Source organism: Tachyglossus aculeatus, chromosome 14, assembly GCF_015852505.1.
Source record: "Tachyglossus aculeatus isolate mTacAcu1 chromosome 14, mTacAcu1.pri, whole genome shotgun sequence".
Lineage (NCBI taxonomy): Eukaryota > Metazoa > Chordata > Mammalia > Monotremata > Tachyglossidae > Tachyglossus > Tachyglossus aculeatus.
Window position 1 is genome coordinate 3,692,071 of NC_052079.1, and position 21,007 is coordinate 3,713,077.

The window sequence follows — 21,007 nt, forward strand, 5'->3', positions numbered from 1 at the left end:
CTCCATGTGGGACAGGGACTGCATCCAAGCTTGTGTCTATCTACCCTGGTGTTTAGAGCAGTGCTTGACAATCTTGGCAATCAATCAATAGTATTTGTTGAGTATTAACTGTGTGCAGAGTACTATACTAAAAATTTGGGAGAGTACAATGCAACAGAGTTGACAGACACGCTCTCTGCCCACAGTGAGCTTACAGTCTAGGGGACAGAATAAGCGCTTAACAAATACCATTAAAAGGGGAGTTGTAAGACGGAGGAGAGGGCAGAGATGTCTTCTCTCTCCCTACCTCCTGGGTAACACATTACCTGGTTCGTTGGAGAGGGTGAAATCCAGTGTCTTCAGGATGTTCCTCAGAGTTTTGGGGGGCAGGAAATCCATTGTCTCTGGGTTACTCCTCAAGGTTTCAGAGAACAGGAAATCCATGGTCTGTGGGGAGTTCCTCGGAGATTGGGAGAGCCAGAAATCCATTTTCTTTGGGGTGTTCCTAAGAGTTAAGTCTCATTATGAGTTGTCTTGTGCCCATGTCCCCATTAAGCTCACCGTGGACAGGGATCAACCTCTATTGTACTCTACCAAGTACTTAGTAGAGTGCCCTGCCCAGAATACATGCTCAATAAATAATATTAATTGGTTGATTTAGAAGATGTCTCTCACACCCGCTCTTTATCTTAACCACCAAGTCTGAATTGGGGAGGTTGCGTTTTTGAATTTCGGATGAAGTCCAACAGCAAAATGCTGAATCTATCAATGACTGGACAATTCTAGCAAACCCTGTGGTTATCGGGAATGTAGATGAAGACTGTAGTACCAAGTTAATTCCCTGATATTCATCTAGAACACCTACACAAACAGGAAAGCAAACAAGGCATAAAATCATCTTTAAGCCTTGTTTCTAAATGCTGTAACAGTGATAGAAAGACACACTTAAATACAAAACACATTCATTTAAACACCCCCAAGGTGTTTCCACAGATAAAAATGTCCACTCCTAGATAGTCCGAGGTTTTATATACAACAGCTCTGATTAAATATATCTTCTCTCATCCGATTGCACACATTGTTTCTAACTGTAGCAGCACAACAGGTTAAGATGGAACAGCCAGTGACTATTTAGAGTTTTAAGCAAATTACAGGACAATATGCATTCTTAAGTTCCCACAAGAAGCTTCAGAATGGAGAGAACCGAACCTTGCTCCTGTGTATCTGGATCCTTAGGTGTGGTTTTCTGCAAGGCCTCGTAATTCCCTCGCTGTAGAAAAATTTCCGGGATCTTTTTGATGATTTTCACGCAGTGCTTCGCCCGGGAACCGTAGCCCATCCCGTTGCTTTGACCATTTTCTTCCCCTCAAGAGGGCTTCAGAGCGCATTCTCCCAGTAGCCTTCCTGGATCTCCCTCCGAGGAACCCCTTCAAAGGAGTCTTCCCGAAGTGTCTAAGAGCGCTTTGGAACTCCCCTCTTCCAGGGGTCATTCTGCGGCTTTGGACTGCACGGGGAGGGAATTCCGGGGGGCTTCTTGGGGTCTAAATGAAATCTGACAGCACAGCACAGACCGCACCAGGCGTAGCACGGAGGGCCGGAGGATCGCAAAGACCCACGGGTTGATGATGGAGTTCATCGATAAAAATCTCAGCACTCGCAAATCCCAGTTTCCCTCCTTTATGGAAGTTTTATTCATGTAGGCGTAAATCTGTAAGAGGAAAGGGGAAACACGGAGATTGTTCAGGGGTCGCTCATCAGGGGGGCCCTGGTGCATCTTGTGACAACTTGGGCCCTGCAGTTCAGGAGGGTCCCCGGAGTAGTAGGGGGAGTTTTGACATAGCAGGGGGGCTATCTGACATAGTAAAGCCTAAAACTAGAGGAACAGCAAAACCTCGGCTTACAAAACCACCTCGCTGTCTCAGTTGGTGTTTCTAACTGGTCGGCTAAACCGACCAGTCTCCCACCCTTTTATTTTTATAGTATTAGTTAAGGGCTTACTCTAGATCAAACACTGTTCTAAGCGCTGGTAAATTAGATCCCGGCTCCGCCAACTGTCAGCTGTGTGACTTTGGGCAAGTCACTTAACTTTTCTGTGCCTCGGTTACTTCATCTATAAAATAGGGATTGAAACTGTGAGCACCCCCGTGGGACAACCTGATCACCTTGTAACCTCCCCAGCACTTAGAACAGTGCTTTGCACATAGTAAGCGCTTAACAAATACCAAAAAAAAAAAAGATACAAGTCAATTAGACTGGATGCAGTCCCTGTCTTACATGGGGCTCACAGTCTAAATAAGAGGGAGGTTACACGGTCATCAGTTTGTTCCACGGGGGCTCACAGTTTTAATCCCCATTTTACAGATGAGGGAACTGAGGCCCAGAGAAGTGAAGTGACTTGCCCAAAGTCACCCAGCTGACAGTCGGCGGAGCTGGGATTTGAACCCATGACCTCTGACTCCAAAGCCCGGGCTCTTTCCACTGGGTCACGCTGCTTCTCCAATTACCACTTAACAACAGGAGAACAGGAGATTATTAATAATAGTAATGATAATAATAATAATCGTAGTATTTGTTGAGCACTTACTATGTGCCAGGCACTGTAGTAAGCACAGGTTGGATACAGTCCCTGTCCTGCATGGGATTCACAGTCTAAATGAGAGGGAGAACAGGAGAACAGAGTCCCAGAGAAGTGAAGTGACTTGCCCAAGGTCCCACGGCAGACAAGTGGCAGAGCCGGGATTAGAACCCAGGTTCTTCTGACTCCCAGGCCTGGGGTCTAGCCACTAGGCTATACTCCTTCGAAGGTCCTGGGTTCTAACTACCTAACAAACAGCATGGCCAAATGGACCTTGGGCAAGTCACTTCACTTCTCTGGGCCTCAGTTACCCCATCCATAAAACAGATTTAAGACTGTGAGCCCCACGTGGACTGTGTCCAACCCGAATACCTTGAATCTACCCCAGCTCTTAGAGGAGTTCCTGACACATAGCACTTAATAATAATGGTATTTGTTAAGCGCTTACTATGTGCAAAGCACTGTTCTAAGCGCTGGGGAGGTTGCACGGTCATCAGGTTGTCCCACGGGGGGCTCACGGTTTTAATCCCCATTTTACAGATGAGGGAACTGAGGCCCAAAGAAGTGAAGTGACTTGCCCACAGTCACCCAGCTGACAGTCGGCGGAGCTGGGACCTCTGACTCCAAAGCCCGGGGTCTTTCCACTGGGTCACGCTGCTTCTCCAATTGCCACTTAACAATTGCCACAATTATTATTATTATTATTCCTAGGCCCGTGCTCTTCCCACTGGGCCATGCTGCTTCTCTGCAGTGCTCTCTGCCGACATCTGGCACTGGGGAGAGAGAAAGGGCCCCAGGAGTTGCCCTTCCTCTAAGGACCAGGGCCAAGAAAGAGCGGGGAGGAAGTCTGAAGACCGGAAACAGACTTGGCCAACGGCCGTGCCTTAGTTCCATCATATGTCACCTCGGCGGCATGTTGAACCAAAACACAAATCCTTCTCTGACTGCTCTGTCCCTGCTCCATCGCCCCCGCCTCTCCCATGCAGCCTGACGAGCATCATCTTCCTCTGGCTTTTCTCCTTCCTAACTCCCCCTCCCATTTTTCAGACGGCTCCGGCCACACGTGAATGAAAGCAGACATAAAACACAGACAACATAAGTTTTTAAAAATCCCCTTTCCAGGAAAACTGTTTTATAAACAGTACTGCTGCATTTTTTTTTTACTATGAATCGTTTGTGTTTTGGAGGTCATCTGTAATGGACAACTAAGAGAACTAGAGAATCAATCAATCAATCAATTGTATTTATTGAGCGCTTACTGTGTGCAGAGCACTGTGCTAAGCGCTTGGGAAGTACAAGTACAATAAATACGATAAGTACAAGTACAAGTACAATAAATACAATAAGTACAATAAATACGATTGATGATGAAGTTGGCAACATAGAGAGCCAGTCCCTACCCAACAGTGGGCTCACAGTCTAGAAGGGGGAGACAGAGAACAAAACAAAACATATTAACAAAATAAAATAAATAGAATGAATATGTACAAATAAATTATTACAAGCCAACAGGTTGGACACAGTCCATGACCCACATAATTGTAGTATCTGTGAAGTGCTTCCAATGTGCCAAGCACTGTATTAAATAATGTGATAGGTAGAAGATCATCATGTCCCACATGGAGATCACAATCAATCAAGCGTATTTATTGAGCGCTTACTGTGTGCAGAGCACTGTACTAAGCGCTTGGGAAGTACAAGTTGGCAACATATAGAGACGGTCCCTACCCGACAGTGGGCTCACAGTCTAGAAGGGGGAGACAGAGAACAAAACCAAACATATTAACAAAATAAAATAAATAGAATAGATATGTACAAGTAAAATAAATAAATAAATAGAGAAAACTAGTGTATGTCCCCAGGTTACAAGAGTACTTACCAACAATAATTATTCTGATTCCGATAGCAAGGGGAGAGGAGGGGGAAGAAACAAGGGGAGAGAAAATGCCTTGTCTTTTTCTTAGACTGGATTAGATGGCGTAGTGGAAAGAGCCCACTTCACTTCACTGGGGCACAGAGAAGTGAAGTGACTTGCCCGAGGTCACACAGCACACAAGTGTCGGAGTCAGCATTAGAACCCAGGTCCTTCTGATTCTCAGGCCCGTGCTCTATCATCTAGGCCACGCTGTTTCTGCTTCTGAAGTCCAATCAATCAATCAATCAATCAGTCAATCAATGTAAGCTCATTGCGGGCAGGGAATGTGTCTTCCACCTCTTGTTCTGTACTTTTCCAAACTCTTAGTGCAGTGCTCTGCACGCAGGAAGCGCTCAATAAATACCATTGACGATGATGACTGGGGTCAGCGACTGGCCTGCTGTGTGACTTCAGGCAGTTCTCTTAACTATTCTGTTCCTCAGTTTCCTCCTCTACAAAGTGGGGATGATACCTCCCTGCTCTCCTTACTCCTTCGATGGTGAGCTCCCCCCCATAAGAAAGAGACTGCTTTGGATCAAATTATCTTCTACCTACTCCAGTACTTAGCCCAGTGATTGGGAAGCACTATGGCCTAACGGATAGAGCCCGGGACTGGGATTCAGAAGGACCTGGGTTCTAATCCCAGATCTGCCACTTGTCTGCTGTGTGACCTTGGGCAAGCCACTTCACTTCTCTGGGCCTCAGTTGGAAAATGGGGATTGAGACCGTGATCTACCCCACCTCTTAGTGCCTGGCACACAGTAAGTGCTTAACAAATATCATCAGGAAAAAAATAAGTATTGCAATGTTAGTGCCTTGGCAGAGGGGATACAGAAAGGTTTGGCAGCGGGAAGGGATGAGAATCGGAGAGCTTGATGCTAGTAGCGAAGGAGATCAGACCTACGACAATGAGTTAAATATATTTCTCCCTGATGCTTAGTACAATTCTCTGCACATTGCAAGGACCTAATAAATGTCATTTCTTTCTCATGCAATAGCCTACTCCTTTATCTGATCAGACAAATCTCTGAGAGGTTTCTGTAGCTGAGAGTCTGGGAGGGATGCATTCAAATAATAACGGTGGTAATGATGGCATTTGTTAAGCGCTCACTGTGTGTCAAGCACTGCTCTAAGCGCTGAGGTTGATACAAGCTAATCATCATTTTGGACCCAATCCCTGTCCCACATGGGGGTCATGGTCTTAATCCCCATTTTTACAGATAAGTGACTTGCCCGAGGTCACACAGCACACAAGTGTTGGAGTCAGCATTAGAACCCAGGTCCTTCTGATTCCCAGGCCCATGCTCTATCATCTAGGCCACACTGTTTCTGCTTCTGAAGTCCAATCAATCAGTCAATCAATCTTTTAGACTGTGAGCCCACTGTTGGGTAGGGACTGTCTCTATGTGTTGCCAATTTGTACTTCCCAAGCGCTTAGTACAGTGCTCTGCACATAGTAAGCGCTCAATAAATACGATTGATTGATTGATTGATTTACTGAGCGCTTACTGTGTGCAGAGCACTGTACTAAGCACTTGGGAAGTACAAGTTGGCAACATATAGAGACAGTCCCTACCCAACAGTGGAAGTCCAGTGAGCCTTGCCTGCAAAGCTCTTTAGGCATTTATTAAGCGTTCACTCCAAATACTGTGCTAGACTGTGAACCCGTTGTTGGGTACGGACTGTCTCTATATGTTGCCAACTTGTACTTCCCAAGCGCTTAGTACAGTGCTCTGCACACAGTAAGCGCTCAATAAATACGACTGAATGAATGAATGAATGGGCTAGGCCTTAGGGTAGGTACCCCAATAGAGAACTACCAATCCACGGCATTTAAGACACAGCCCCTGCCCTCTGCTGAAGATCAGTCAAGCTTCATAGAAACTTCTGGGTCTGAATGTCTGTTGAATTAACCTCTGCTGAGCTCCCTGCCATGTGGTGGAAACCAAAAAGAAACTAGATCTTCAAAGTCCAGATTGCAACGAAGACAGTTTACTAGAAATGAGTCAGAATGATAGCCAATAGCCATGCGGCTTTATTGGTTTAGTAGGGAACAGGCTAAATGGGGTGAAGCAGCCACACAACACTAGAATTTCTGTTCCCTGTCACGAGAGCAAACTAAAGGGAAATGAAATGATGGTGTAATGAATGAAGCAACACTGTACTCTTCTGTTTCTTTCAAGATTCTGGGTCTCTGATCGTTTTAGGGGACTACTTCAAAGTTGTACTTTGCAAGTAAATTGCAGAAATCTTGTCAGAATCAGGTGGCCACAGCCAGACACCCTTAACTTTTATCTAAACTAAAATACAGATGGTGAATGCACCAGTATTGACAAAATTGGTTCCTGCCTGCCGAATAATTCAGATGGCATGGAGTATTAATCCCTTCAAGGCCCTGCTGAGAGCTCACCTCCTCCAGGAGGCCGTCCCAGACTGAGCCCCTTCTTTCCTCTCCCCCTCGTCCCCCTCTCCATCCCCCCGTCTTACCTCCTTCCCTTCCCCCAGCACCTGTATATATGTATATATGGTTGTACATATTTATTACTCTATTTATTTATTTATTTATTTATTTTACCTGTACATTTCTATCCTACTTATTTTATTTTGTTGGTATGTTTGGTTCTGTTCTCTGTCTCCCCCTTTTAGACTGTGAGCCCACTGTTGGGTAGGGACTGTCTCTATGTGATGCCAATTTGTACTTCCCAAGCGCTTAGTACAGTGCTCTGCACATAGTAAGCGCTCAATAAATACGATTGATTGATTGATTGATTGTGGATAGCAGATGGCAGTAAGGTCTCACGGAAGGAGCATGGGAACCCAGGAGATCTGGATTCTAGACCCAGCTCAGCCACTGGTAGGACCTGTGACCATGTCCAAGTTACTTAATCGCTCTGTGCCTCAGTTTCCCCCTCTGAAAATTAAGGCCAACTGCTCTCCCTCCCTCTTAAATCGTGAGCTCCAAAATGCCTAGGGTCCGATCTGATTATCAAATCTATCACAGCTCTTAGGACAAAGTAAACCGTAAATAAATGGCATTTTTTTTAAAGTGAGTTAATTATGGAAAATTATGGAAAACTAGTGTTTGTCCCCAAGATTCTGAGGTGATTTGGGGCAGGCTGTCCGTGTCCCCAGTGTTTTCCTGAGAGGGTTGCGTCTTTCCTAGCCTGAGCGCTATTCCGATTTCCGTCACTTATCTGCTGTTTGACCGTGGGCACTTTTTGGTGCCTCAGTTCCAAAATCAAAATAGGGATTCAATACCTGTTTCTCCTCCTATTTAGACTGTGAGCCCCATGTGGGATCATCATCATCATCAATCGTATTTATTGAGCGCTTACTATGTGCAGAGCACTGGACTAAGCGCTTGGGAAGTACAAATTGGCAACATATAGAGACAGTCCCTACCCAAGAGTGGGCTCACAGTCTAAAAGGGGGAGACAGAGAACAAAACCAAACATACTAACAAAATAAAATAAATAGAATAGATATGTACAAGTAAAATAAATAAATAAATAGAGTAATAAATATGTACAAACATATATACAGGTGCTGTGGGGAAGGGAAGGAGGTAAGATGTGGGGGGATGGAGAGGGGGACTCATATCTTCCCCAGCACTTAGTACAGTGCTTGGCACATCGCGCTAAACAAATACTTGATTCTAGGTTACTGGTGGGTTTTGCAGAGCCACTCACTCTCTTTGCCCCGTTAGTCATGTTTCTGTTGGGAGTGTCAAGGGCAAGTAAGCAGGCCGGGGTAAGACCCCAACAATTCATCCGGAACAGCTTTCCTTGAGCTTGTGACATCGTAAGGGCCTCGGGTTCAATCGCTAAGGCTTGGGCATGTTGGTGCTGGTTGCCCCAGTCCTTGTGAGTGCCAACCGGGGCAGAAGGGAGACCAGGGCGTGACCTGGGAAAGTCCTAAATTCTAGGTCATCATCATCAATCGTATTTATTGAGCGCTTACTGTGTGCAGAGCACTGTACTAAAGCGCTTGGGAAGTCCAAGTTGGCAACATAGAGAGACAGTCCCTACCCAACAGTGGGCTCACAGTCTAAAAGGGGGAGACGGAGAACAAAACCAAACATACTAACAAAATAAAATAAATAGAATAGATATGTACAAGTAAAATAAATAGAGTAACAAATATGTACAAACATATATACATATATACAGGTGCTGTGGGGAAGGGAAGGAGGTAAGATGCAGGGGGATGGAGAGGGGACTCATATCTACCCCAGCACTTAGTACAGTGCTTGGCACATCGCGCTAAACAAATACTTGATTCTAGGTTACTGGTGGGTTTTGCAGAGCCACTCACTCTCTTTGCCCCGTTAGTCATGTTTCTGTTGGGAGTGTCAAGGGCAAGTAAGCAGGCCGGGGTAAGACCCCAACAATTCATCCGGAACAGTTTTCCTTGAGCTTGTGACATCGTAAGGGCCTCGGGTTCAATCGCTAAGGCTTGGGCATGTTGGTGCTGGTTGCCCCAATCCTGGTGAGTGCCAACCGGGGCAGAAGGGAGACCAGGGCGTGACATGGGAAAGTCCTAAATTCTAGGTCATCATCATCACCATCAATCGTATTTATTGAGCGCTTACTGTGTGCAGAGCACTGTACTAAAGCGCTTGGGAAGTACAAGTTGGCAACATATAGAGACAGTCCCTACCCAACATCATCATCAATCGTATTTATTGAGCACTTACTATGTACAGAGCACTGTACTAAGCGCTTGGGAAGTACAAATCGGCAACATATAGAGACAGTCCCTACCCAACAGTGGGCTCACAGTCTAAAAGGGGGAGACAGAGAACAAAACCAAACATACTAACAAAATAAAATAAATAGAATAGCTATGTACAAGTAAAATAAATAAATAAATAGAGTAACAAATATGTACAAACATATATACAGGTGCTGTGGGGAAGGGAAATTAGGTGCCAATTGGATCTTTCTTCTGGCTCAGGGAACTCAGGCTGTGTACTTTCCGTGGGACAATCTCTGCCCCCAAGCCCCCCCGGACCTACGCAGGTGTGGTCACTGTTTTTCTACTCCTCGAATTGCCTTTTCTTTCAGCTTTGAAGGTAGGCGGAATTTCAAAAAGTGGGGGGGAAAATACCTACAATCTTCAAAACTCCCTGTTGATGGTACAGCTGATAGTTCGGCCACTTGACGTAAGGATCTATCTCAGACGGCGGCCCTCTCTCCGCAGAGCGTTCAGACTGGTTTGTGAACTTAAACCACATCGGCTTTCAAACAGTGTCAGTTAGAGGTGAAGCCTGAGGGAAAAGTGGGTTCAGTAAGGGCAGGCACTTTGTTTTCTATTTTCATCGTATTGTTCCCGAATACTGAACACTTACTGTGGGCAGAGCACTTGGGAGAGAATTGGTAAACATATTCCCTGCCCACAATGAGTTTATAGCGTAGAGGTGGGAAAATAGCAGCGGGGCTCAGTGGAAAGAGCCTGGCCTTGGGAGTCAGAGGCCATGGGTTTGAATCCCGCCCTGCCCCTTGTCGGCTGTGTGACCTTGGGCAAGTCACTTAACTTCTCTGGGCCTCATCTGTAAAATGGAGATAAAGACTGCGAGCCCCCCAAGGGACAACCTGATCACCTTGTACCCTTCCCAGTGCTTAGAACGGTGCTTTGCACATAGTAAGTGCTTAACAAATGCCATCATTATTATTACTGGGGACAACCTGATCACCTTGTATCCTTCCCAGTGCTTAGAACGGTGCTTTGCACATAGTAAGTGCTTAACAAATGCCATCATTATTATTATTACTAATGGTAAGGATCGAGTGCCTCCTGAGTTCAATGCACCATACTAAGCACTTGGGAAAGTTCAGAAGAAGCATGAGGCATATCCGTTTACTACTAATAATAATAATAATGATGATGGTATTTGTTAAGCGCTTACTATGTGCCAAGCACTGTTCTAAGCGCTGGGGAGGATACAAGGTGATCAGGTTGTCCCACAGGGGGCTCGCAGTCATTATCCCCATTTTACAGATGAGGCCCAGAGAAGTTAAGTGATTTGCCCAAGGTCTCACAGCCGACAAGGGGCAGAGGTGGGATTCGAACCCATGACCTCCAACTCCATTTACTACTACTACTACTAATAATGATGATGGTATTTGTTAAGCGCTTACTATGTGCCAAGCACTGTTCTAAGCCCTGGGGGTGGGGGGGGATACAAGGTCATCTGGTTGTCCCACTTGGGGCTCACAGTCTTAATCCCCATTTTACAGATGAGGTCACTGAGGCCTAGAGAAGTTAAGTGACTTGTCCAAAGTCACACAGCTGAGAGTTGGCGGAGCCAGGATCTGAACCCATGACCTCAGACTTCAAAGCCCATGCTCTTTCTACTGAGCCACGCTGCTTCTCCAATGGGTATTGAAGAACCATGACCTTTTTGGTATATTTTTTTTAATGGTATTTGTTAAGTGCTTACTTATGTGTCAGACACGGTTCTGAGTGCTGGGGTTGGTACAAGTCAATTAGGTTGAAACAGTCCCTGTGCAACATTCATTCAATCATATTTTTTGAGCACTTACTGTGTACAAAGCACTGTGCTAAGCGCTTGGGAGACACATTCCCTGCCCACAACGAATCCCACCATGGGGCTCATAGTCCAAGTTGGAGGGAGAACCAGTATTGTATTGTACTCTTTCAAGCCCTTAACAGAGTGCTCTGCACAGAGTAATTGCACAATAAATACCACCGATTGATGGACTGGTGAGAAACAGTTGTGTTTTTTGTTTCTTCTGAGCCCTTATCTCCTCTGGTTTGCCGGGATGTGCTGGTTTGCCAAGCCATTGGTTTGCAGGAATGCCCCACATTTCACTATTGTTTCTGTTACACTCATGTCTGTTACGACTCACTTCCTAATAAACCATAAAATCTGACCCCCACAGCAAAGCATAATTTGTTTGCTATTTTCCCCTTCATTTTATGCCTTTGTTTCAGCCACCTTGTAGTGTACATCTCACCACCTAAAGGACGGAACTGCAAAAAAGTCTCCAAGTGGACATTTTAGTAGAAACAGAAAGCATTAATAACCTATTTTGTGCAAAGCACTGTATTAAGTTCTAGGGGAAAAAAACCTGGATGAGAATTAGTCACAATTCCCTGGCCTCCAAGGGCTCGTTTTAGTTTGGAACTTGGTCTACCCTGCCCTCCACCACCAATTTTCTGGGTGCCAAGACCACCCTTGTCCCACCTACAACCATAAGTCAATCTACCAATCGATCCATCGGTGGCATTTACTGAGTGCTTATTATGTGCCGAGCACTGTACTAGGTGCTTGGGAGGGTAGAATATGTTGGCAGACCTGAACCCTGCCCTCAAGGAGCTCACCACACACTGTTTTCACTCCACTCACAGAGTTTAAACTACGCTTCATTTCATAGACGGCTTGCTGCCCAGAACTGCCCTTCTTAGACCAAAATTAAACTTCTTTCCTTCAGTTATGGAAGGACTGACATTTAAATTTTTCCTTCAGTGCTCTATAAGAATGGTGGCATTTATTAAGCGCTTACTGTGTGCAAAGCACTATTCTAAGCACCATCATGTTCAAGGAGGAGGAAGGGAGAGGGGGAGAGGAGGGAACTGAGGGATCCAGGATCCATCCTTATCATAGATGGCACAACTCCCAGCGGGGTTTTCAGTCCTGGTTTTTGGGGTGCAGCTTGATTTCTCTGTTTGGATTGGACTGGGGATTTTGCAGTGCTGATACCAAAGCTATTCTGCAGGCAGTCTTCTATGCCTCCTCCTCCTCCCCCTCACCGCAACCCACTGCGCTCTTCTTTTGATTAGAGTTTTCTTACTCTGACATCCGTGAATCAATCATAATAATAATCGTGGTATCTGTTAAGTGCTTACTATGTACCAGGCATTGGGGTGGATACAAGGAAGTCGGTTTGGACACAGCCCCTGTCCCGCATGGGGCTCACAATCTCAATCCCCATTTTACAGATGCGGTAACGGAGGCACAGAGAAACGAACTGACTTGCCCAAGGTCACACAGCAGACAAGTGTCAGAGCCGGGATTAGAACTCGAGACCTTCTGACTCCCCAGGCCCATGCTGTATCCACTAAGCCGGGCTGCTTCTCTATCTGAGAGCGTCCCCATCCCACACGGTACTCCCAATCTACCTTATCCCTATTTTACTGGGGTGATTCGACAGAGAAGGTGGGGGTTAATTGGGTGAGGCTTCCTGGAGGAAGCGGTTTTTCAAAAAGTTTCTGAGTTGACTAAGGTAAAATTCTCTTGCATTGCTCTTCATGGGAAAAACAAAAACGAAAACTCATCTCAGTGAAACTGAATCAACAGTTGCTTAACATAAGGGGCAATGTCTTCATTTGTACACTTGGTGCAAAAACAGTTTGGGATGTTTTTGGTCTCTTGCATAAATTCTTAATGAAGGCTCCAACCCCTGGGATTTCATAAGCAGCATGTGTGTCTGTCTCTCTTACTCGACGACAATTTTGAAAGCTTTAACGAGGATATTACTTTGTGGATAATCAAATTGGGCCGGGTCCTCTAGCCGTTGTGACAACGTAAGACAGATTCAGGGTCTCTCCGTGGGAGAGGATGCTCGTTTGGGTTTTACCTCGTCTGACCCAGAGAGACCGTGAACCATCGAAGATTATCTTCACCCTCTGACTGCAAGATGGGCCCTGAGATCCCACCACCCTATTTAACCAGCTGAGAAGCAGGAACAGACCTACATTTGAGCACTCGATGGCTTCACTTCAGGAGCCCTAAGTCTCAGCCCTGGGGAGATAAGCATCTCTGCCACAAACACCTCCAGACACAGCAGCGAGCTGTGTTGCGCTGAACTGTAAGATAGTCTCGTGGTTCTTTTCATTCAACTGGAGAAGTAGTGGAAAGCGCCTTAGAGTCAGAGGACCTGGGCTCCAATTCCCACTCTTGTTTGCTTGCTGTCTGACCTGGCGCAAATTATTTCACTTCTCTGGGTCAGTTCTCCTGTCCATTCGATCAGATTTATTGAACTCTTAAAAGCGCTCAGTGCAGTGTTCTGCACACAGTAGGAGCTCAATAAATACAATTGAATAAATGTGCAGAACACTGTACTATGTTCCTGCTTAGACTGTGAGCCCCCCATGGGACAGGAACTGTGTCCAACCTAATTCATTTGTATCTACCCCAGTGCTTAGAACAGTGCCTCATAGGCAGAAAGCGCTTAACAAATACATTAAATACATCCACCAAGCTAGCTCTCTTCCTCCCTTCAAAGCCCTAATGAGAGCTCACCTCCTCCAGGAGGCCTTCCCAGACTGAGCCCCCTCCTTCCTCTCCCCCTCCCCATCCCCCCTCCCCTCCCCACAGCACCTGTATATATGTATATATGTTTGTACGTATTTATTACTCTATTTTATTTGTACATATTTATTCTATTCATTTTATTTTGTTAATATGTTTTGTTTTGTTCTCTGTCTCCCCCTTCTAGACTGTGAGCCCGCTGTTGGGTAGGGACCGTCTCTATATGATGCCAATTGTACTTCCCAAGCGCTTAGTACAGTGCTCTGCACACAGTAAGCGCTCAATAAATACGACTGAATGAATTAATTAATTAATTAATTAAAAACAAACAAAAACTGAGAGGCTCACCAGAAGATGCCACTTCTCAGACCTTAGTGGTGTAATTTATTTATATTAATGTCTGTCTCTCCCACTAGGCTGGAAGCTTATTGTGGGGCGGGAACGCGAATGTTACACTGTCCTCTCCCAAGCATTTAATACAGTGCTCTGCACACAGTAAGTGCTTAGTACACAGGACTGACTGGTGTGAGCTCTCTATTGATGAGAGTAATACGCTTGAGCACAAGATGTCTGGATAAGTAGGGAGAAGGCAGTGAGCCTGACTCTCCCATATTTCAGGGGGGAAGGAGGTTTAGCACCATGAGATGCATACCCCAAATCCCTGCTGCGTTCCCAGTTTGTTATGTTGGCCCTCCAAGTCCAAGGTACCCGATTGCAGATGTTAGTGGTGTTTGAGGTGGGAGGGAAGTGGGGCAGCTGCTTTGGGGACATTCATTCATTCACTGGTATTTATTGAACACCTACTGTGTGCAGAACACTGTACTAAGCACTTGGGAGGGTACAATAAAACAATAAACAGATACATCCCCTGCTCGCAGTGAGCTCAAGGTCTAGAGGGAGCGGACAGTGGGGGACAGGACAAAGTGAAGGGCTGGAGTGACCCTCCCTCTGTCTTTCTTCATCACCCCTCCCAGCCCCGCACTTCTTATGTCCACATCTCTCATTTATTTACTTCTATTCATGTCTGTCTTCCCCTCTAGACTGTAAGCTTGTTGTGGGAAGGGAATATGGTTTATTTACTCTTCTATTGCACTCTCCTTAGCTTTTAGTACAGTGCTCTGCACGCAGTAAGCGCTCAATAAATATAATTGACCGACTGACTGATTGTGCCCATGCCCTGCCTGCAGCTTTGGGATTGACTGATTGATTATTGTATCTTTTAGACTTCTTTTTTTAAAAAAATGGTATTTAATCACTTACCATGTGTCAAGCACTGTTCTAAGTGCTGGGGTAGAGAGAGGTTAATCAGGTAGGACATAGTCCCAGTCCCCCAGGGCTGCCCACCCGCCCCCAGAGGTGCCCACACCCCCGGGAGATGCCTCAGATTGCACCCCAAATCTTAGGGGAGGGAGAAGGGGGAAAGAGCAGTTCTGACATACTGTGGGGGAAGGAGGAGATAAGCCTTTGACTGATTATGGTAGTTATAGGGCTTATGATGTTCTGTAGTAAACATATATGAAGGTGGATTTGACGATGAGAAAAATAAGGCTTGTCACCACACAGGTTTTCTCAGCAAGGCTGGGGCTGTCTCAAAGACGGTTTCTGAAGGTTTCCCTTTTTCCCAGACGGAGCCCCCTTTTTCCTCTCCTCCTCCCCATCCCCCCGTCCTACCTCCTTCCCTTCCCCACAGCACCTGTATATATGTTTGTACAGGTTTATTACTCTATTTATTTTACTTGTACATATTTACTATTTTTTTTTTGTTAATGATGTGCATTTAGCTTTAATTCTGTTTGTTCTGACGACTTGACACCTGTCCACATGTTTGGTTTTGTTGTCTGTCTCCCCCTTCTAGACTGTGAGCCCGTTGTTGGGTAGAGGCCATCTCTATATGTTGCCAACTCGTAGTAATAATGATGGCATTTGTTAAGCGCTATGTGCAAAGCACTATTCTAAGCGCTGGGGGGATACAAGGTGATCCGGTTGGTCCACGTGGGGCTCACAATCTTAATCCCCATTTTCCAGATGAGGTAACTGAGGCCCAGAGAAGTGAAGTGACTTGCCCAAAGTCACACAGCTGATAAGTGGCGGAGCCGGAATTAGAACCCATGACCTCTGACTCCCAAGCCCGGGCTCTTTCCACTGAGCCTCGCTACTTCCCAAGCGCTTAGTACAGTGCTCTGCACACCGTAAGCCGTCAATAAATATGATTGAATGAATGAGATCTAAGATGTGAGGGATTCCTTTCCCCGGCACTCCTCCCCATTGGAGAAGCCTGGCCCCTGGCCCCCACCTCCCACAATATTCATTCAATCGTATTTATTGAGCACTTACTGTGTGCAGAGCACTGTATTAAGCGCTTGGGAAGTACAAGTCGGCAACATATAGAGACCGGTCCCTACCCAATAATGGGCTCACAGTCTAGAAGGGGAAGACAGACAACAAAACAACACATGTAGACAGGTGTCAAAATTGCCAGAACAAATAGAATTAAAGCTATACGCACATCATTAACAAACTAGAACAGTAAATATGTACAAGTAAAATAAATAGAGTAATAAATCTGTACAAATATATATACAAGTGCTGTGGGGAGGGGAAGAAGGTAGGATGAGGGGGATGGGGAGGAGGAGAGGAGGCATGGTCTCTCCGTGCAGCTGGTCAGAGAAATCCACATTTCCCATTGTTGGCATCTCCAGGTCAGGGCACCACCCACAGTCCAAGAGGTCAACGGTGACTAGCAACACAACCACACAAACACACACACTGTTACACACATACAAACACCTCCCCCCACACCCAGGTAATGGACAGCAAAGTGGGCCTAGGTCAGGGAAGCAGCATGGCGTATTGGATAGAAACCTGTCCTGGTAATCAAAAGGTCCTGAACTCTCATCCCGGGTCCGCCACTTGTCTGCTGTGTGACCTTAGGCAAGTCACTTCACTTCTCTGTGTCTCTATTACCTCACCTGTAAAATGGGGATTAAGACCGTGAGCCCTATGCGGGACAGGGACTGTATCCAACCCAATTTGCTTGTATCCACCTCAGGACTCAATAATAATAATAATAATGGCATTTATTAAGTGCTTACTATGTGCAAAGCACTGTTCTAAGTGCTGGGGAGGTTACAAGGTGATCAGGTTGTCCCACGGGGGGCTCACGGTCTTAATCCCCATTTTACAGATGAGGTAACTGAGGCACAGAGAAGTGCCTCAAAGTCATACAGCTGACAATTGGCAGAGCTGGAATTTGAACCCATGACCTCTAACTCCAACTGAGCCACGCTGCTTCTCCAATACAGTGCCTGGCACGTAGTAAGCGCTTAACCAATGCCATCATTATTACTACTGTTTACCTACCAGCTGACACCAATTTCAGTAAAAGGAGTCCGTAAGATAACCTAATGATTCTCATCTTGATCTAACAGGATAACCTACTTACAAAACGGCACTTAAAGGTCAGGCTGTTTTCTTATTAAGCAGTGACTTGATACTTCCCATTTGAGGACTCTAAAATCCTTTCTCTTTACAGCAGATAAGCTCCACATCCCCTGGGAATAGGGTCGGATTGGACCACGCGGCAGGTTGGGTTTTGTTTTGCGGGGAGGGGTCCCTCCGCTCTGAAGGCACAGATGGAAGTGTCCCTATTTGCCCTGTCCGTGCCCATATTCTTTGGGTCCTTTCTGTGTTGGCTAATGTGTATAATTGGCATCGCCCTGCAGTTACGAATCCGCGTCACTGGATATGACTAAGGCCGGATGAGGAAAAAACGAATAAGATGTGTAAATAAAATGTAAAAGCCATCATCTGGCAGTAATGGGGATCGGATGAGGAGGGGAAAGAAAACCGTGGTGTCCTTTGTAGTTTAGTAGATTTTGCCTAAAATGCCCCTGTGGTGAGTCTCATGGTCGGAGGCTAGCTTCCGATCCTGTGTATATATACCTGTATATATGTTTGTACATATTTATTACTCTTTATTTATTTATTTATTTTACTTGTACCTATCTATTCTATTTATTTTATTTTGTTAGTATGTTTGGTTTTGTTCTCTGTCTCCCCCTTCTAGACTGTGAGCCCACTGTTGGGTAGGGACTGTCTCTATATGTTGCCAGCTTGTACTTCCCAAGCGCTTAGTACACAGCAAGTGCTCAATAAATACGATTGATTGATTGATTGACCCCTCTGAGAGGGTGCCCCAAATGGAATGCCCGTCTACTCTCTGATCTGGACCCCACTCCGCCCCCCAACACACCCCCCACACACACACACACACACACTCACACGCACACACATTCACAAATGGTTTTTTCTATACCCCGAAGAGCTGGGCATTCATTCATTCATTCATGAGAAACAGTATGGTCTAGCGGATAGGACACAAGCCTGGGGGTCGGAAGGACCTGTATTCTAATCCCTGCACTGCCACTTGTCTGCTGTGTGACCTTGGGCTGGTCACTTGACTTCTCTGTGCCTCAGTTACCTCATCTGTCAAATGGGGATTAAGACCGTGAGCCCCACCTGGGACAGGGACTGAGTCTAACCTGATAACCTTGTATCCACCCCAGCGCTTAAAACAGCGCTTGGCACATAGTAAGCGCTGAACAAATACCATCATCAACATCATTCGATCGAATCTATTGAGCGCTTACCGTGTTCAAAGCACTGTACCAAGCGCTTCAACAGAGGCGAGCGGCCAGTGGAGGCTAGCAGCAACTCGCAACGGTTCATTAGTTAATGATGGTGCTTGTTAAGTGCTTACTAAGTGCCAGGCACTGTACTAAGCGTTGGGTGGTTGGGCAACCGTTTGACCTCAACTAGAGGTCACCCGGGTCACGAGGCTCCCAGATTCATTGTCGTATTTATTGAGTGCTTACTGTGTCACAGCCCAGTACTCAGGGCTTGGAAAGTACAATACAACAAATAAAGAGAGACAATCCCTGCCCACAACAGGCTCACAGTCTAGAGGGGCGGAGATGGACATCAATACGATAAACAGGCAACATTATAAATCAATAGAATTATAGATATCTACATGTATACATAAGTGATGTGGGGCGGGGAGTGGGGGGAAGAGCAAAGGGAGTGAGTCAAGGTGATGGGGAGTGAGGGGGAGAAGGGAACTGGCCCCTGGGGATTCTGCAATTTCCCCTTGGGGAGTCCCCAGTAGTGAAGCAGCGCAGGTTAGTGGCTAGAGCCCAGGCCTGGGCATCAGAAGGTCACGGGTTCTAATCCAGCCTTCGCCCCTCACCTGCTGTGTGACCTCGGGCAAGTGACTTCACTTCTCTGGGCCTCAGTTAATCTCATCTGTAAAATGGAGATGGAGACTTCTAGACTGCGAGCCCGTTGTTGGGTAGGGACCCTCTCTATATGCTGCCAACTCGTACTTCCCAAGCGCTTAGTACAGTGCTCTGCACACAGTAAGCGCTCAATAATACGATTGAATGAATGAGGTTATGAGCCCCAGGTGCGCCGGGGACTGTACCCAACCCGATGCGCTTAGTACAGTGCCTGGCCCGGAGTCAGCGCCTAACAAACCCCACAGTTACCATCATTAGTGTTATCTCCTGGACAGGGGACCCGGAGATGGGAGCAGGGAAACAGAGAGAGGAAGGATGTAGACGATTGCCCCAAGAAATTTGGAAACGAACGGGCCGGGTTGCACCAGTTGGGTGTGGGTACCCTGGGGATGGAGTGCGTGTGCTGGAGGGCAGGGGAGACGGACTCACCGTGAAAGGGAGGGAGCAGACGGCGAAGGTGATGGTCATAATGGCCAGGAGGATGAGGTGGTCGGCCTCTTGGGCCACGGAGGCCCACTGGCCTTTGCTCGCCCGGAGGCCGCGGTGTCGCCGCCGATGCATGCGGACCAGGCTGAGCCCGAAGCTCAGGTTGCAGGCCAGGACGGACACGATGAGCAGCAGCAGTAGGGTGGCATAGACGTGCAGGAAGCCGGTATCCTGGGGGTCCAGGAAGCACCAGGTCCCAGGGCAGTACTGCCCAAACTGGGCCACGTCGACCAGCAGCAAGGAGCTGAAGCCCAGCGACAGGGCGTAGGCCACGGGCAGGACCAGCAGGCCTCGACGGCGGGTCACCCGGCGCTGGTAGAAATACGGGTGGCCCAGGGCCAGGCAGCGCTCCAAGGCCATGGCGAAGAGCAGCAGCATGGTGACCAGGCTGAAGAAGGTCATGGCGAAGGCGAAGTACCTGCACAGCCTCCGGGCGGGTGCCAGGGCCTCCAGGGTCCGGTTGCGCGCGTAGGAGGTCAGCACCACGGGGCTGATGGCACAGGTGCCCAGCAGGTCGGTGACCACCAGGCCTGTCACCAGCACGTGGAAGAGGGAGATGGGCTGTCGACGGCGGGCGGGCCAGGGCTCGCCCACCCGGGCCCCTCGCCACCAGCGCTGGGACAGCAGGGCCAGGGCCACCAGGTTGCCCAGGACTCCTGCGGCGAACATCACCGCGCTGATGGCCGGGCTCTCGTCGCCTGCCAGCCACTGTCGACTGGCACAGTCCTTCGGGGGCGACGACGAGGAGGAGGAGGAGGAGGAGGAGGAGGAAGGGGGGTTCATGGTGGAGAGGGGCGAGGCTGCCCCCTTCCCACCCATCCGGGGGGCCTGGGCGCTGAGGTTCGTGCCACCCCCTGTGCCACCCCCTGTGCCACCCTCTGGGGCGGCTGCAGCTGCTCCTCCGACGCCTCTCTGCTTCTCGCAAGCCCGGGCACTGGGGAAAGGGGGCGGGGAGGAGGAGGAGGGGAGGAGGAGGAGGAAGGGGAGGAGGAGGAGGAAGAGGAGGAGGAGGGACAGCCTGGGGCCGGAGTGGGGAGGAGGAAAGAGCTCAAAGAACCACAGTCGCCCCCAGGGCTGCCCACCCACCCCCAGAGGATGCCCCAGCTTGCACCCCAAATCCTAGGAATATGGGACATGTCCATTCTATTTATTTTATTTTGTTAGTAGGTGTGGTTTTGTTCTCTGTCTCCCCATTTTAGACCGTGAGCCCACCGTTGGGTAGGGGCTGTCTCTAGATGTTGCCAACTTGGACTTCCCAAGCGCTTAGTCCAGTGCTCTGCACACAGTAAGCGCTCACTAAATGCGATTGATTGATTGATTGATAGGGGAGGGAGAAGGGGGAAAGAGCACTTCTCCAGATCCAGGTCCGGGAATCAATCAATCAATCGTATTGATTGAGCGCTTGCTGTGTGCAGAGCACTGGACTAAGCGCTTGGGAAGTACAAGTTGGCAACATATAGAGAGAGTCCCTACCCAAC

At 47.5% G+C, this 21,007-nt stretch overlaps 1 protein-coding gene across 1 annotated transcript; it reads right to left on the reverse strand.

Moving 5' to 3' along the window:
* Positions 1 to 1,465: 1,465 nt before the first annotated feature.
* Positions 1,466 to 20,348, reverse strand: PTGER2 (prostaglandin E receptor 2). Its single transcript, XM_038756920.1, has 2 exons — positions 19,473 to 20,348; positions 1,466 to 1,687 (listed from the first exon to the last, which is right to left on the reverse strand). The coding sequence occupies exons 1-2, from the start codon at positions 20,346 to 20,348 to the stop codon at positions 1,466 to 1,468; spliced, it is 1,098 nt and encodes a 365-aa protein (XP_038612848.1).
* Positions 20,349 to 21,007: the final 659 nt, after the last annotated feature.